This window comes from Schistocerca piceifrons, chromosome 5 (assembly GCF_021461385.2).
Source record: "Schistocerca piceifrons isolate TAMUIC-IGC-003096 chromosome 5, iqSchPice1.1, whole genome shotgun sequence".
Lineage (NCBI taxonomy): Eukaryota > Metazoa > Arthropoda > Insecta > Orthoptera > Acrididae > Schistocerca > Schistocerca piceifrons.
Genome location: NC_060142.1, coordinates 158,540,183 through 158,559,521, shown reverse-complemented (window position 1 = coordinate 158,559,521; position 19,339 = coordinate 158,540,183). Strand labels below are relative to the sequence as shown.

The following is a 19,339-nucleotide window of genomic DNA, read 5'->3' as shown; positions in this document are numbered from 1 at the left end:
CGCATTCACTGAGTTCTTACATCACAGCTATGGGAGCATAGGCCTCCATGAAGAATTCACCTCACAGAGCATTCAAAAGTTGAAGGGCAGCTGCTTGCTAGCATGCTGGGCATCATCAAGGAGATGCATGCTGCAATCTGACAATTAACTATGTAACCACTCTTTAGAGAGTGGTTATACAGAAACAAGTATTAGATTAAATTCTGTAATACAAAATGACCTAAGGGCCCAAAAATGGTAGTAGTATTTCAAAGTAACAGTTAGTTAAAATTTTACAAAGAGCAGATATTCGAAATAGAGTAACACAAAGCAGTAGAAAGGGAATCCAAGGAAGATCTAACAGATCTGTGTTTTGTTTTGAATGTAATATATAAACCAATGCGCAACGTTGTTAGGCCTCTTGAGTTTTTGTTTTCACCGGTGGCGAGTGTGTTCACAGTTCTTCCGTGGTAGCTGGAATTTTGGGATTAGAAGCCTAATTAAATTGCATTCTTAGAACTGGATTAGACATTGGAGTGGTGGAAAATAGATTATTTTGGGATAAATTCAGAGAGTGAGTCAATTAGAGGTGACTGGGTATACGAACACTGATATTCAAGTGTATGGTGATTGTACATGTTAAACGATAAGCTACGATCGTATACTTATGATTGTGAAGAGATTTATTGACAATACGAAAACTTTTATGTTGAATTAAGAGTTTATTTGCTGTATACGAATTATTAAAGAGCATTGGGACCGAAAATAGTTTGGACCTTATCACACTAGTATCTTTGCCACTTGTTGTCAAGGTGATTCTGCTAATAAATGTAAATGTGAAAAATAGTGCCTGTTAAAAGACTAAACTTGTGCTGAACAGACACTGAAAGGATTCGAACCCACAATTAATATCGTGTTGTGAGAATTGAGGAGCTTAGACATTGTAAGGTCCAGAGACATCTTTATAATTCATCGGACATTGATGGCAAAGGACAGTTTCATGGGAAAACATATCTTTGGTGATAGGCACACAAAGGAATGTAGTACTGACTGACTGTTAACATACCGAAACGATACGCACTAGGGTCAACTCTCCTTTCATTGCTCCCCTAATGCCATCTCTCATTAATTTAAGAACTTAACTGTGTCACTAAAACAGAAATATATGAGACATTCCCAGTGTTTACTGAATTCCATAATCAGCTAGTACGTAGACAATAATATCTGTGAACATTCAAGGGATTCAAGGGTTATTGAAGGAAGCTGATAAACCTTTTTACTAACAGATTTAATAGGATTCAATGGCAGGGAATGGTTCTTAACTAGCTGGGACAATATACGGTATGCACAAACTTTTGAGATCAGCTCCGCAGCCACGGGGAGAGGGGGGGGAGGGGGGGCGAAGCGGGCATTAGACCATAGGGCTTTACAACAAACATGTGTTTCTCCTTTGGTCAATGCACTGTAGCAACCACGGCAGATGGTAAATAAATGTCCCCATCCACTGCTTCAAATGAGGCCATTCCCACCTTCAGTCTTTCACACCTCTCTTTCTTGTGTCCCTTTCAAATCAGGAAGTTTCATTGTTGCAACACGTAATCAAAAAATAATATACTGGTAACTGTAGCAAGTTCAAAGTTACAAAATATATGATTAGTAACTTTTAAAACAGCAAAACAATCTGGTCTCTGAGGAAATCCATTCAATGAACTTGTTCTCTAACTGCTTAATGCCTTTTCCACTAATCACAGCCAGCAGCCAGAAACAACTACTCTGTAGCAAGGAATGAAAATCTACTGAATGACATGGTGTAATGAATGAAAGTGAGAATAAACCATTGTTGGAGACTGAAAGGAATAGATTTTATAGATATTCAAAACTCTTTAACTACAGCCTCTAATAGTGAATGCAGTATCCAATATGAATCCTCTAGTTCAACATAAAAGAGTGATGTATGATATTTTGGTTGTCAAATAACTGATATAAACTGCATCATCCATGTTTCCAACATTAGAGCGACTCTGAAAGTTTGGAGAAAATAATGCTATATGCTGTTTCCACAAAAAAATCATATCTAAGTATCACCTAACCTTATACAGTGTATTGGGTAGAAATGTCAAAAGGAAGACTAAGATATATGTACCTCAAAATTATTCCTACACCTAACATAAAACAGGACTACTCATGCCATTTTTCAACTTTAACATCTGTACTTTACTTTAGACAGCAACTGGTTCAGTTAAAAGTTGGATATACTACTATATATTCCCATATAAGGAAATTTTATCAAATGTATGTCAGAAATTGTAAAATAAAGACATGATGGCTTTGGTTACCCCATGATGTGGACTTACAAGGGCCAATAGTTAGATATCAATGTTTGGCTCACGGTAACTGTGATTAGGAAACTGAAGTTTGGTTCAAATGATCTGGGATTAGAGTAACACAGTTCATACGCTGTGCTAAGCTCACATACCAAATGCCTTAAACATGCAATATGATGAAGAAATTGTAAACAATTGAGGAGATTTTTTCAGAAGTCAGTTAAAAATCAAGGTTCTTGCTATGTTTGTCCTGTTGAAATGGTCTGGTCAAAAGCCAATATTTGCTGTTGATATAGGGTGATGAAAACTAAGAGTTCTTTCAAAATTCAATATTTGCTCTCAGAAAGTCAAAGCCAAAGTCAAGAAACACAAACTGCGCTTTGCTTCTGAGAAAGCTGGAAGGGAGAACAACAATTTAGAACATCAATAACAATGGAGGACATCACATTCAATAACAACGTGAGAATTGTTTTTTGGACATACAAAAAACATAAACTGTAGCTAAGCCCTTGCTATCAGAACCAACATTAGAAATAAATTAGTGGTTTACACACCAAATTAGTGGTTTACACACCAACATTACCTCCTAATTATTACTCAGTTCAAGCCAGTTTTGTCAGAGGGAGGTTTGTGCTAAAAGAGTAGCTGTTGAACTATTAGATGGAAATTAATACAAGTGATTCAGAAATGGTACATATGTAACAGAGTGCTCAGGTGGTACGAAGTCCAAGTCGACAGTGAAAGCATTCAAGAAGTCCAACAAGAACAAGAAAATGGAAGCTATTGCTGTTCATGGGGGCTAGTAGACATCAGTAAACCCAAAAGTCTTAGGAAGGAAAGAACGCAGAGCAGCTGATCTCACTTAGAGCAATATAACAACTTTTCATCACTTAAACAAAATGAAACAAGATAAATTATTACTAAAATACATGATAATCACATCACCAAAAGATAGAGGCAGGAAGGAAGAATACTGTTCCAATGTTGTATGCGCCGTAACATTTCAGGTAATGTCACGGATGTCCAAAGACAGATACTCAAATTTGAACACCAAGTGTCATGTAACACGAGATTATAGACTGAAAACTCAGAGCGGGACTGCAGCACAACTAAAGATAAGGAAGTTAAATAAGCTATAAAGAATGATATCAAAATAAACAGGTGTAGAGAGAACCACTATTGACGGAAAAAGTCCAAAAGAGATATTTGCTATTCGAACTGAATACAATCTAAATGTGGAAACATTTCAGTAATTAAACAAAATAAATAAATAAATACGGAAATCATCAGGCTTTCCAACTAGCTCTTTACCAAATTAAAAACATACTTTCTATCACTGCTTTAATTTGTCATATAAAACTAATAATACAGATATATGTTCAACATGCAAGACTGATCTACTGAAATTAAAAAAGGAACAAGATCTGAAGTAAAAGAACCAATTAATAAAAAACCACAGGTTGCACAAACTACGTGCAAAAACGTTCTATGCAATTTAACGAAGGAGGAAAATTCAAATGTGATTAAAAATATAATGTAATGGGATAGATAAAAACTCTACTCACCAAGCCGCGACCGGTGAAAACACATATAAGGGTACTTAAATCTGCAACCTTTTGGAGTCAATGGCTCCTTCTTCTAGCGGAGGGGTTGAAGGGGAAGGAAGAGCAGTGAAGAAAAGGACTGATAGGTTTAGGAAATGGGGAGAGTTTGAAAAAGTTGCTCAGAGCCTTGGGTCAGGGGAGACTTACTGGGCGGGAAGAGAAGCAAACACTGATTTGTTGGAGACTGGTCTGGGGAAGATTCGAAAACCTGAGAGCTTAATAGTGGAAGCCAGGATAATAAGCAAGTCCGAGATTACTGACAAAACAGGTTGCAAGAGTTAATAAGAGCACAAAGCTAAGTGCATTACATGTGATCGATGTAGGAAGCAGGAAACATAGACCGATCTGCAAAGGAAAGATATACAAAACTAAAAGGGAGTGGACACAGGAGTAGTTACTGTGAGGAAATGCTGTGACTGAAGAAACTGACATAAATTAAAGCCAGGTGGATGGTGAGAACCAAGCATATGTTGTAACACCAGTTACCAGCTGCAGAGTTCTACAAAACTGGTGTCTGATGGGGGGGTGGGGGCATCCAGATGGCATGTGTGGTAGAACATGCCCCGCAACAAGATATTGTGTGTTACCAGTATACACTCTCCGCCTATGCCCATTCATCTTAGCTGATAACTTGGTGGTAGACATGCCAATATAAAAGGCCGAACATTGTTTACGTAACATTTCGTAAACAATCTATGGGGTCTCACAGATATATGTTTTGCCAATTACGGGGCTGGTATAGGTGGTGGGAGGAGAGTGTATAGGGCAAGTCTTACAGTGGGGACAGTCAAAGGGGTACATACCATACAGAAATAGGTGCAGAAGGAGCACAGGGTCTGACAGGATATAGCAGAGATTTGGAGGATGACAGAAAGCTATTGTGTGACGGGCAAAATATTAGACAGAATGGACCTCTTTTCAGGGCATGATTTTCGGAAGTCACAGCCTGATCAAAGTAACTGATTAATACATTCAAGACCAGAATAATACTGAGTGACAAGAGGTGTACCCCTAAGTTGTTTTTTGCAACGGTCAGCAGTACTAGGATTGGATTTGATGGCCCTGGAAATCAGCTTTTGAACTGGGCTTGTGGGGTAATTAGGTCCAGTGAAAGCTAAGGTGAGAATGGCGGTGTATTGCCATAGAGAATCTGCATCTGAACAAGAACGTTTGCCTAGAATGCCAAGGCTGTATGGGAGGGAATATATGACACGGAAAGGTTGAAAACTGACAGGATGTAACTTTCGTTGTTAGTAGGTTTAATGTGAACAGAAGTTTGCAGTTGACTTCATCCTCACCGAAGGTGAGGTACACAGGAGTAAACATCTTCTTACTCTGTATTATTCTGGTCTCGAATGTATTAATCAGCTACTATGACAAGGCTATGACTTCCTAAAATCATGCCCTGGAATAAGGTCTACTCTGTCTGACATTTTGCCCACCACACCCAGATTAGCCTTTGCCTCCCCCCCCCCCCACCCCCCCCCCACCCCAAATCTCTGCAATACCCTGTCAGATCCTATGCTCCTTCTCCTTCTTTTTCCTTACCCTAGGGTTCCTAACCCCGTGACCATCCTCACTGTACGACTTGCCCTATGTACCCTCCTAGCACCACCTGTAACAGCCCAGTAACTGACAAAATATATACTACCAAAGGGAAAGCCACCTGTGAAATGACACGGGTCATGTATCAACTGTTACGTAAACAATGTTTGGCCTCTTACATTGGCATGACTACCACCAAGATATCAGTTAGGATTAAAGGGCATAGGCAGAGTGTGTATACTGGCAACACACAATATCCTGTTGCAGAGCATGCTGTAGTCATGGCCTCATGCCTGTTTCATCACACACACCATCTGGATTCTTCCCTCAAATACTAGTTTCTCAACACCACAGGTGGGAACTAGTGTTACAACATTTCCTTGGTTCTTGCCACCCACCTGCCTTAATTTACATTAATTCCTTCAGCCTCAGCATTTTATCACGGCTCCAAAACCTTGCAAATTTAAATTCCTTTATGTACGTGTTCTCTTGCTGCCGCTTTGTGAGTTGATTTTTTTATTTATCCCATTATATTATATTTTCAAATAAGGTTAAAATATTTTTTTTGTATACAATAGACTCAGGCAATACCACAGCTCTCTGTAGGTGAAGTATCATTTTCAAGACAGGTTTGGAGACACAATTTATGCATTATGATTCATTCCTGAACACAAAGAAAGGAAAGGATTGCTTTTCATATTTGGCTGGAAACAAAGACCGAATGAAGGGTTTTCTGATTCATGTACCAGTCAAAATAAAAATATAGTAATGATGGGCACACTAACTGCCTTTACAGAAGAAAGCAGTATATTTAATAAGCTGGTGCATTATTTCCCTTTCCATGGTCACAGCCATATGCCTCATGACAGAGTGAAAAAAAAGGAAAGAAAGAAAGATATTCTTTCACTGACCGAATATTATGAAGTGCTGGAACAACATGGCATCATAAACAAACCAAATAAATATTGGGAAGCAAAGGATCTCATGTCCAGTACACTAAAAGCCCTATGATCTAAGATCCCTTAAACATAATAACTGCTCAGCAAGTTTTGGTTTATGAAAAGTCTAAGAAGAAGGTATTGTTGTCATTACTGGACACTTATAATGGAAGTCCTGAAGAGGTTGAGTTAAGGAAATCCAGACTCTGAAGCCTGGCAGTAAAGAAATCAGCCATTTAAGAAAAGAAGAACACGATCAGCAAGGAGATGAGAAAGAATGTCTTAAAACTGATGATGCATTTTAACATAGCAGAAGGAGCAGATGAGTTTATGAGGACATTGTTGAAAAGGATCTGTAGGTTCCCAGTTTGTATTGCTGTTGCCAGTATTTTTAATTTCAATGATGTCTGTTGCATTTTGCATTTCTGCTTATCAAACATTTATGGAAAAATATTATACTAATGTGTTATATTGTGGTGCACTATTGTATTTCTATACAAAAGAACGATAAATAAGCTTTCTTTGTGATTAATGTTAAAGATGAAAAAAAGAGACTGAAAAAATCACATTGACTGCAAATATTAAAAAACTTTTAACTTCCATCTATGCATTTACAGACTTCTGAAAAAACCTGTCACTCTACTCTGATATAAAAAATGAACACTGAGAAAAATTAAACAGACAATCGGAATCATGCCTACAAAAGCAGTGTAAATGTTACATTACCTCATTTACATAATTAGTATTTGGAAATGATGTTTAAAAAACACGTTTCCTCAAAAATTTACTTTTCTGCCTTTATCAACTTTTGAAAAGGTGTTCCTCAATTACAGTTTTATAATTTTCATACTGTCGGCAGTGGCAGCTGATATTCACGTCCAAGTTTTCATTTTTCTCCTGCATTTCCACAACTGCATGAGAGTTCAGGTATGGAGATACCTTTGATGGCTTAACAGACAAATCCTGGCATGAAACATGTGGCCACATACATTACACATAACAGATGGTGGGGGCCATGGCTAGGCCTGGCAAAATTTGCATCTCTGATGTTTTTAATTCTCCTGCCTCAATTATTCCCGCTCAAAATGTAAGACAGCAGCTGAAGCAGCTGTGCACCAATGTTAATGATCTTCTGCTGTGGTGCACCAATTACTTGGGTCAATTTTTAAACTCTTTACATTCTTCTTGAAACGCTCTTTGCAGCACTTCAGAGGAGCACCATGGGACCTTCTACCTGTGCTAACTTCACTATACAAAATTTATTGATGAAGTCTGTTGTTTCTCATCTGCTGGACATCCCCAATTCATTTGAGTTAGTGACCAATAATGGTGGCTTTCACTCTATACTTAGCCTTCTCACGAACAGTAGTATTTGATAAGAAGTCATCACATTTGATGTTCATAATGCATCTAAGTGTCTGTTGGTTGAGGTGTTCTAGTTTGTCAAGATCAGGGTGATATATTGTCTAGCTTTCACAACCACAGAGCAGGGTAGAAACAACAACTGTTTGACACACCAACAGTTTGGTGCATAGTGACAAGGAGACTCAGTGTACAAGACATTCAAAAGCAACATGTGTGGCATCCATCCTTTGCTTGATGTCCTTTTCCGATGAGCAATTAGTTTTCCTAGATAGAGGAAATGATGTATTATTCCAAAGTGTGCTGGAAATAGAGATACTGAAATTCAGAAAAGCAGTTTCAGAGCTGGCTGTGGTAGTACATTTTTTTTCTTTTGTGTGTGTGAGTGTGTGTGTGTGTGTGGTCAAGCCTAACCATTTATATGCAGTACTGAAACAATTTACATACAGTTGCGGCTCACTGGGTGTGTGAGCTGGAGAAGCATTGTTATAAGCATACTGCAGTTCAGTTCCCCGAGTGAGGCTTGTGAACCTTTTAGAGTGCAGTCCAGACTGATTAAATAGCCCTCTGTCAAATTTGTATTTAAGTTCTATTCCTACACTGTTTACAGATGTTGTCTCATTAAGAATGGCTGCTAGGTACAGAGAAAAAAACTTTGGTGCGAGGACACATCCTTGTTTAAGCCCATTACTAATGGAAATTTATCTAGGTCACAGGACACAAACGGTAATGACTTATGTTGTTTCCTGCAATTCTCCTGCAGTCTGAAGGCAATTCAACAGAATACTAGTAAAAATTTTACCAGCCACAGACAGCAATGATATGCCATGGTTTACTGCATATGCTTCAGTCGCCCTTTTAAAAATTTGGTGACAGTTGTGGAGCTCTTAATATCAGCCGGTACCTTAAAAGTTTCCTGCATTAGAAGAAACAGGGAGAAGAGTCTGGTTTTTAGAGGCAAGCCACCACTTTGAATGATCTCCAAGGGGAGGTTGTCAGGTCCGGGTGCTTTTCTCGGTTTCATATTAACTAGAACCTAGCTGAATTCATGAAATGTCAGTGGGACTGCCGCACAATCTTGTGCTGGATGTTGTGACCCACATTCGAGAAAGTCATCAGCAGCAGTAGAAATACAGTTTAAGAGTGAGCTGAAATGGTCTTTCCTGCATTCAAGATCTCCTGACTGTCAGTGAGGATTGTTGTACTGTTGGCAGCTTTCAGAGTTCCTGATGACAAACAAACAGCCCCATATAATTCTTTTATTCCACATAAAAACTCTGCAAGTCAATGGCATCTGGCATCCACACTCCAAACTTTGGCATCTCATTGACTATATCATCACTCAACAGTGTCAAGAAAGATGTCCTGATCCCAGAAACAGCTTGAAATGTTGATTGTTGCTGGACTGATCACAAACTCCTGTTTAGCCATCTGGGTATCCTCGCCCATCGTAAACCACATCCTACTTCTCAAATCATTCCACGAGAAAATTCAATATGAACGGCCGGTAGAATGAAACCGTTTGCTCTCTAGCAAGACACATTTTTGGACTGACTTACAAATACCACAGTTAACAGAACAGGTGTTGAACAAAACCGGATGACTTAAAAAACATTATCACGAAGAGTGCAGAGGAGGTCATTGGTTTTGATGCAAAGAAGTAAAATTACTGATTTGATGACAACAATGAAGAGATTAAGAACCTCATAAGTGTCAAGTGGGATGCGTAACAATCTCTTGCTCAAGATCAATCCTCCGCTGAAAAGAAAACACAGTTTCAAGGGCTGAAGCAGAAATGTCAAACTGAAAAAAACGAACTGGTGTCAACAAAAAGCCAAGGAACTTCCAAAGGCTATCACTGCCAGGAACCTGCCATTTTTCAGATCAAGTTTATTACAAATGAAGCTCAAGATTTTTTGCTGCAATTTTGGCTTATTAAAGTTCACTTTTTGCAAAAGGGAATATATAGCATCTCCTATGAACTGTTATAGGCTGCACAACACTGACAACATTTTAGATGTGTACATCTATCTCGTCATACACTATTGGGAACACAGTCATTTCCCAGTGATTTGGAGCTTTTCTGAAAAAATTTCACCTTTACACTTTTTCCTCAGGTTTATTTTTATTACGATGGCAAAACAGATTTTTAATATTTCCCATTTTGTCTCTTCGTCAACTGTAAGAGTGCCAATAGCACAAACATCAGGTTTAACATCATATATTCGCACTTTCCTTTCCTTTGTCACAACAGGAATTCCTTTTCTATATTAAAACAAGAATCAGACGAATTACTTAGAATTAGATCTGAATGAGAATACTGCAGCAAAAACTCCCCATTATCATCTCTTGAATCTGAATTACTGGCATTCTGCAGTGAGAACTCCACATTATTGTCTCCTGAATCTGAATTACTGGGGCATTTATACTTCTCTTTCTTGAAGTGCTTACTTTAGGTGCAAAGTTGTAGTCTTGTGCTTCCAAAATTTCTACTCCTTCAGTGCCTCTTCCAGCTAGAATATCAAGTTTCCTTTTCTTCTGTACTTGGATGGGTTGGGTCTGCTCTCTGTAGAAAACCTTCAAATGACTATTGCTAGAACAAAAATTTTCATATAGTTCTAAATTTACTACCTAGAGGCCTCTTCAGAAAATGTTTCCAGTCTAGATGCACAACCACTGCTGCTTTAAAACCAAACTTCAAGTTGTTCTTGATGGTTTCTTCACCTAACCCAACAACACACTTCATCGGAAGTCGAGAGAACTTGTCTTTAAACATAGCGTCACAGTTCTTATTTTTCAATTCATGTAAAATGTCATGTCACTTTCGTTACAATGGCCAAAAGAAAGCTACATTTAGTGGTTGGGTACAGTGTGTAGTGTGTACTATATGGGGGTGGCAGTACAAACTTGATGTTTTTCTTGCATTCTTCAGTGATATGTGGTGATAAGTGGCTTGCCAGGTTATCCCGTACCAGAATCTTAACAACCTTCTTGTCGAAAACACAGAATTGCTATATTCATGTACAAGTCTTCATATATTTCTAGGGTAAATTGTCAACTCTTAATCTTTTATAGACAGCACCCTCTGGTAATTTTTGGTCTATATGTAATACAGATTTCCTGCCTTAAAAGTGATATAAGAAAAAAGTAGGATTCCATCAGCACTTCTCGAAAACTTAACTGATGTGCTTAAAAACTTCGAGTAATCACTAATGACTTCAGGATGGCATGTGTCTTTTCTAACTGCAATCCCCCCCTTTTTGATGGTCATTTGCCCTGTTTGTTTCATCATAATTCACTATCGTGCATCGGTCAAGGTCCAAAAGCTAGACTATGAGCTTCATCAAACTAACCGTTCATTGTTTCTTTGCTCACAGCTTCCCAGTTGTCTTAATATTTTGGTGCAGACGATTAGTAAGGGTGATATTGTGTCTCTTTATGAATCCTTCAGCAAAATCAGGGCTTGGCATTTTGTCTTTAAATCACTATTCATTCCATCCACTTCTGTCAAGCTAGGCCTTCGACAACCAACCCGATATCAAACACTACTAACGGGGATCCCCAATCTCCATCCACCCTCACACATTTTACTCTCCAATGGAGAATTTTCAGAAGCCTGCCTAAATGCAAGACCATTCTCCATTGATTTTACAGCTTTTTAAATCTACCTTCGGTATAATCTTAATATTTTCAAACGCCAACATGTCTTTGATACTTTTGGACCATACTGTTTCATAAAATAAGTGACAACATGGCAATTATTTCTTTTAGATTTATACTCTATAGTATGGGGTAACAAAAACCACTCTTTTGCAGGTGGCATATGTTGCCCATATATGACATGACTGCAAACTTTTCAACACTAAAAAAGAACTGTTTTGGAAACAAATGTTGTGAAGTAGCAAAAGAGTTAAAGTATTGTTTGAGGTTATGTTGGAAAGTGGTGGCATTAAAATTTGTTGGGGAACACCATTACAGCAAGAAAAGTTTTGATGGATATAAAACTGTGCAAAAATTTATCTGGAAGAAAAGTGATTATGTAAATTTACCTTCGATTGTCAACCTATTTTCCAAGACTTAGAGAAAAACTTACACACACAACAGCAACAACAAAACCTTCCAAGCTCACGACAATGATGCCAATAGCAGTATTTAAAGATTGCCTTGCAAAATGGCTTGTGTTACCCCAATGGTTGAAGGTTCTCATTTCTCATTTGCATGGCCCGGTGAACACTGCACGTAGGCGTACTTTACAATTTGCCACAGTAGTTATTAAGTAGCTATCACGTATATCTCCTTGACTGCTATCCCCCCTCCCCCCTCCAAATTCCTATATGACTTGGTGTCCTTTAAAGAGTATCATATCCTTCCTACTTAGAGTACACAAAGGGGTGTGTGCTGTGTTCCAGATGCACTTTAGTTTGATTGATGAAAAATGGCGGGTTGCACAATTCAAGGCAGTGTTACTGGTTCCAAGGGCCAGTTGTGGTGGGCACGTACACGTACTTTGCACTCGAAGAACGTATGTACCCTGTAAATTATCTCTCTTGCTTGCTTATATAGAATTTGTCATTTACCACCACCAGCAATGACAAATCACAGCAAATGGAATAAAAATTTACTAAGTAACTCACTATGATCATATTTAACACTCACACTGGCAACGACATTCACAGCAGAGTGCTCAGAACACTGCTAAACACCCTAAGTGTGTAGAGCAAGCCTAAACTTGACTACCATCATTCCTGACCTGTAGACAGATTTTTGTGCTGGATACATGATCTGGACACCTTAGAGTGCACTCTCAGAATAAGAACAAAGAGATTTTGTAATTCAAATAAATCTCATCTCTTCCCATGACCTCAAGACAGCATGCACATCAGCATTCCACATGATATGAGGGTGTGCTGCCTCTGAATTTTTTGTGTGAAAACTTTTAAAGCTTTTTAAACCAATAAAATGTTATTAACATTCTATGTCTTTATTCTACATGTCCACATATTTGCAACCAACTGCCACTACAGGGGTCTGGATTGTTACATGTAACATGGTGATCTCTAATATAAGTTCTATGTCAGTGTGTGAGTAACAGCTTGCTGTAATCGAGTTACGAATTCAAAGAGTTGGTCCAAACATGGAGCATCCTCTCCTTCAGCATAACAGTTCCTGGCCACACTCGAGTTTTGCAACATCTGCAACAATGGTTCATGTCATCAATCATCCTCCATACAGTCCCGACTTGGCCCCATCTGATTTTCATCTGTTTCCACAACTTAAAGAACACTTTTGGGGGCTTCACTTTGATAGTGATGAAGCAGTGCACAAACTGGTCTCTCGTTGGGAGAAATGTGTTTGCCACCAGGCTGACTATGCTGAGAAATAAATATGTAGACATAAAGAATAAAGAAGTAGAATGTTAATAACATTTGTTTTATTTAAAAAGTTTTCAAAGTTTTCACATAAAAAAATCAGAGTCTTTACTTTTCAGCACACCTTCGTACATTCATCTAGTAGTCAGCTCTCGAAGGCACTATAAGGTAAATCTATGGAGCAGCCAAGGCAACTCCTCTGCTTACATTCATGAGTGTAAGCTGTTACATTACTGAACTGCTGGCAGAAGATACTGTAAATCCTCTTTTTATAAATCAGTGCCAGAGTACTATCCCTCTTATATTTAAGGACATACACATTCATTTTGGGCCTCATGAGTCAATAATGGTAGCTCCACTCTTTTGCAAGAACTGGAATCTGATCCATTTGAAGTAACACTAGATCTGTTTTCACTGAGATATGATATGGCTAATTATCCATGGGTGACTAGAGAATGGAATTTTTACAGGTGAGCAATTAAGCAGGTGGAATACTAGTGACTGTGTGTTGGACAAGAACTGCCAAACACTTTATGAGGAGTTCCAACTGGACGGATAGTGGTGGCTCAGTGGTCCTGTAGGATCCAGCAGCCAGTCTTACCCCTTTATAGTAGATACCTTCCATTATCTTCAGATTTTTACATTTTGCTGACGTATACACATTGTTTCTATAAGACAACTGAGGGTTCACACTAGGAAAATTAAAGTCACTAGGAAAATTAAAGTCAGTCTAGACAAAATGTCTGTAACTTCATATACTGTGTGTACACAAATGCAAATTCACAGAAGAAAAAGTAGCTGATAAATTCACAAACATTATTCAGCTTCACATAAAAGTCAGTATAGAAGCGAGGATTAGCGATCATGATGCCGTTATAGTAACTATGAATACGAAAGCTAATAAATCAGCCAAGAAGGCTACAAGGGTGTTTCTTCTAGATAGAGAAGATAAGCAGTTATTAACTTCTCACTCAAACAGTGAATTGGCATCACTTAGTTCCAGTAAGATGGATGGAAAGGAATTATGGGCAAAGTTTAAGCAAATTGTAAATTTTAGTCTGGAGACTTATGTGCCTAGTAAGTGGATAAAGGATGGTAGAGACCCACCATGGTTTAATAATGAAATTTGGTGGATGCTGAGGAAGCAGAGGCTGTTGCACTCTCACTTCAAAAGGAAACGCAAAAATAATGACAAGTGAAGGTTAGCAGAGATTTGTGCGTCTGTGAAAAGATCTATGCGCAAAGCATACAGCAACTACCACTGTCATGCCTTAGCAAAAGACCTGGCAGAGAACTCGAGAAAATTCTGGTTGTATGTAAAATCGCTCAGCAGGTTAAGGTATCTATTCAGTTCCCTTGTTGACCAGTCTGGTGTGGCAACCGAAGATAACAAAACAAAAGCCGAAGTTTTAAATTTCACACAGAAAAATCGTACAGACATACTGTCATTTGACCATTGCACAGACTCCTGTATGGACAACATACACTCCTGGAAATGGAAAAAAGAACACATTGACACCGGTGTGTCAGACCCACCATACTTGCTCCGGACACTGCGAGAGGGCTGTACAAGCAATGATCACACGCACGACACAGCGGACACACCAGGAACTGCGGTGTTGGCCGTCGAATGGCGCTAGCTGCGCAGCATTTGTGCACCGCCGCCGTCAGTGTCAGCCAGTTTGCCGTGGCATACGGAGCTCCATCGCAGTCTTTAACACTGGTAGCATGCCGCGACAGCGTGGACGTGAACCGTATGTGCAGTTGACGGACTTTGAGCGAGGGCGTATAGTGGGCATGCGGGAGGCCGGTTGGACGTACCACCGAATTGCTCAACACGTGGGGCGTGAGGTCTCCACAGTACATCGATGTTGTCGCCAGTGGTCGGCGGAAGGTGCACGTGCCCGTCGACCTGGGACCGGACCGCAGCGACGCACGGATGCACGCCAAGACCGTAGGATCCTACGCAGTGCCGTAGGGGACCGCACCACCACTTCCCAGCAAATTAGGGACACTGTTGCTCCTGGGGTATCGGCGAGGACCATTCGCAACCATCTCCATGAAGCTGGGCTACGGTCCCGCACACCGTTAGGCCGTCTTCCGCTCACGCCCCAACATCGTGCAGCCCGCCTCCAGTGGTGTCGCGACAGGCGTGAATGGAGGGACGAATGGAGACGTGTCGTCTTCAGGGATGAGAGTCGCTTCTGCCTTGGTGCCAATGATGGTCGTATGCGTGTTTGGCGCCGTGCAGGTGAGCACCACAATCAGGACTGCATACGACCGAGGCGCACAGGGCCAACACCCGGCATCATGGTGTGGGGAGCGATCTCCTACACTGGCCGTACACCACTGGTGATCGTCGAGGGGACACTGAATAGTGCACGGTACATCCAAACCGTCATCGAACCCGTCGTTCTACCATTCCTAGACCGGCAAGGGAACTTGCTGTTCCAACAGGACAATGCACGTCCGCATGTATCCCGTGCCACCCAACGTGCTCTAGAAGGTGTAAGTCAACTACCCTGGCCAGCAAGATCTCCGGATCTGTCCCCCATTGAGCATGTTTGGGACTGGATGAAGCGTCGTCTCACGCGGCCTGCACGTCCAGCACGAACGCTGGTCCAACTGAGGCGCCAGGTGGAAATGGCATGGCAAGCCGTTCCTCAGGACTACATCCAGCATCTCTACGATCGTCTCCATGGGACAATAGCAGCCTGCATTGCTGCGAAAGGTGGATATACACTGTACTAGTGCCGACATTGTGCATGCTCTGTTGCCTGTGTCTATGTGCCTGTGGTTCTGTCAGTGTGATCATGTGAAGTATCTGACCCCAGGAATGTGCCAATAAAGTTTCCCCTTCCTGGGACAATGAATTCACGGTGTTCTTATTTCAATTTCCAGGAGTGTAGTAATAAGCGTACCCGGCACAGAGAAACAGAAAGATTTGAAAGCAAATAAATCACAAGGTCCGGATGGAACCTCAGTTCAATTTTACAAGGAGTACTCTACAGCATTGGCCTCTTACCTAGCTTGCATTTATCATGAATCTCTAGCCCAGCCTAAAGTCCCATGCGGCTGGAAAAAAGTGCAGGTGACTCCAGTGTATAAGAAAGGTAAAAAAATGGACCCACAAAATTACAGACCAATATACCTAACTTCTGTCTGCTGCAGAATCCTTGCATATATTCTCAGTTCGTATATAATAAACTTTCTTGAGACTGAGAAACTTATGTGCATGAATCAGCAGGGTTTTAGAAAGCAGCACTCATGCGAAACTCAACTTGCCCTTTTCTCACATGATATACTGCGAACTATGTATGAAGGGCAACAGGCAGCTTCTATATTTCCAGAAAGCATTTGACACAATGTCATATTACAGGCTGTTTCTGAAGGTACAAGCATATGAAATAAGTTCACGGACATGTGAGTGGCTAAAAATTCTTAAATAATACAACCCAGTATGTTGCCCTCAATGGCAAGCGTTCTTTAGAGACAAGGGTATCATCAGGAGTGCTCCAGGGAAGTGTGATATGACCGTTGTTGTTATCCATATACATAGATGATTTGGCTGACAGGGTGGGCAGCAATCTGCAGTTGTTTGCTGATGATGATGTGGTGAATGGTAAGGTGTTGAAGTTGAGTGACTGTACGAAGATACAAGATGACTTAGACAAAGTTTCCAGTTGGTGTGACGAATGGCAGCTAGCCCTAAATGTGGAAAAATGTAAGTTAATGCGGATGAGTAGGAAGATCAAACCTGTAATGCTCAGATACGGTATTACTAGTGCCCTGCTTGACACAGTCAAGTCATTTAAATATCTGGGAATAGCACTGCAAAGTGATATGAGGTCGAACAAGTATGTGAGAACTGTGGTGGGGGTGGCAAATGGTCGGCTTCACTTTACTGGCAGAATTTTAGGAAAGAGTGGTTCACATGCAAAGGAGACTGCATATAGGATGCTGGTGCGAACTATTCTTGAGTACTGCTTGAGTGTTTGAGAACTGTACCAGGTCGGACTGAATGAAGCAATCGAAGCAGTTAAATTTGTTACCAGTAGGTTCAAACACCAAGCAAGTGTTACGGAGATGTTTCGGGAACTCAAATGGGAATCTCTGGAGGGAAGGCAATGTTCTTTTCAAGAAACACTATTGAGAAAATTTAGATATCTGGCATCTGAAGCTGACTGCCGAACAATTCTACTGCTGCCAACATACACTGCATGTAAGGACCATGAAGATAAGATATGAGAAATAGGACTCACACATGTTGCTCTATTGATAACTGTGCCAATGGGATCCCACAACACATCAATGATGAAGTAAAATGCAATTTTCATGATATATGTTTCATCAGGAAATGCGTGAATAAGTTTTATCTTACAAGAACTTACAAGTACCTGTACAATTACATACAATCCATACCTTACAAATCTAGTTAAAAATTCAGGAACAAGTGCAACAACAGCATGTGTCCAACGTGCAAATAGCATTTGTCTGGCTGACTCAGCAGCAATGTCCACTGCACCAAGGTACTCTGGCTTTAGGAAAAGGTCTGCACTTAAAGTTGTACTGTCATCCACTTCCATTGGGACACACAAATCCTTAAAAAGCAATGCTGGTGCTCCTGAAAATATCACACATTGAGTAAGGTGATTAGCTACAATATAAACAAGAAAGAAAGCATCTTATAGATAAATTATAGTTTTACAGATTAAAAACGTTGTACAGATGGGAATATGAAGTAGAGAAAGACAGAAAAATTATTCAACAGAAGAAAGAGAATGGGTGAAGGCAGAATATTTGAACTGCTTGCATGCAAGTAATAAGTACACATGCAAAAGTGGTTGCAACAGACAAGAGGTAGAAAAGAGATCAGTTGTAATTATTCATGCAACAATGTAGGGAAAGACAGATTGCTAGTTACTGTAAACATTACGCATTAAGTTTGGAGTCAGGTGCATTTAATAGACACTCACACATATGCTTTCAGCCACAGCCTTTGTCAGAAAAAGAAAGAGAAACACTTCTTGTGCATTCTGGGCTGAGCTGCCAGTCTGTAGTCGTGCATACATGAGGAGTGTTTGCTTGTGTGATTGAATGGTGTGTGTTTCTTTTTCTTGTGCCTGTCTGCAACTTAACATGTCTATTTTTCCTACATTGTTGGAATTTCCACTGTTAGATTATTTGTACATTCAATTGAGCCCATTTAGATCTCTTATTTTTCTTTTCTTTTCTTTTTTCAAAAACTTAAATCAATGTTGGCAGATGTATCTGAAGTTCACTCTACTACAAACATACTAATTGTTCAAATCACTGCAGCGCCTTTAACTGTGGTTTAGATTGGCAAACCCAATGGGATGGGACTGAGTGAGTTGTATGAGTAAGAGTGTTCAAGCAAATTACATGTGGAGTCAGTGGCTAAGGAATATATGCCACTGTGGCGTAATATTGTGGGGGCTAAAGAGCGGGAGAGGCAGGGATTTGGGGTAGAGGTGCAAGAAACAAAAGTAGGAAGGAACTGTGTGTATCAGAAAGGGGATATTTTATAAATGCAGCCAATGAATGTGTGGATTTTTTTTTATCATGCCATATTTATTAAACTTCTTGGAGAACCACTTCTTAAAATGAGTCATTCCACTAATGGTTCCAAAATAGAAAGTGACTGAAGAAAGTATAAGGAGCCGCAAAATGATCAGATGGTTTTTGCTGCGGCGTGATGAGCGAATAGATGGTGTGGGGTGGTGAGGAATGGCGCATTTCGGAGCCTACACATGGACATTTTTAGTAGCCACGAGTAGTGATCAGCTGTGCATTGTGCGTTAAGGTATTTTTTAAAAGTAGCAATTCCTGTGTTGCTGTGCAGCGGCAGTTCTGCAGGCATTTTAATTTAGGTCCATGAGGAAATGTTGCAACATGCAACACAATTATGCTGTGGTTGAGTAATTTCAGAGCTACTGGTTCAGCATTGAAACGGGAGACAACAGGCTGTCCAATATCAGGCTGGATGCCATAGAATATTGATAGAGTAAGAGAAGCTGGGGAAGCCAGTCTTCGGCAGCTAACCCATAAACAAGCTGCTGCTTTGCATATGTCTGACCCCCCAGTAAGACGAATGTTGCGGTCTGATCTGCATGTCCATCCATACAAAATGGCTATTGTTCAGCAGTTAAAGCCCAATGACTATGCAATGCGAAAAGCATTTTCAGAGCATATGATTG

General features: G+C 40.1%; 1 protein-coding gene across 4 annotated transcripts in view; it reads right to left on the bottom strand.

Annotated features, from left to right (window-relative positions):
- The window catches only part of LOC124797977 (speckle targeted PIP5K1A-regulated poly(A) polymerase-like), a 254,563-nt gene that overhangs the window by 1,675 nt on the left and 233,549 nt on the right, over positions 1 to 19,339 (bottom strand). For 2 of the 4 annotated variants that reach the window (XM_047261151.1, XM_047261150.1), the window contains one exon: positions 17,544 to 17,745. In XM_047261151.1, coding sequence (XP_047117107.1) covers positions 17,544 to 17,745 — 202 coding nt within the window. Of the gene's footprint in view, positions 1 to 17,543; positions 17,746 to 19,339 lie in introns of those variants that run through there. The other 2 variants (XM_047261152.1, XM_047261153.1) reach the window with 2 other exon arrangements.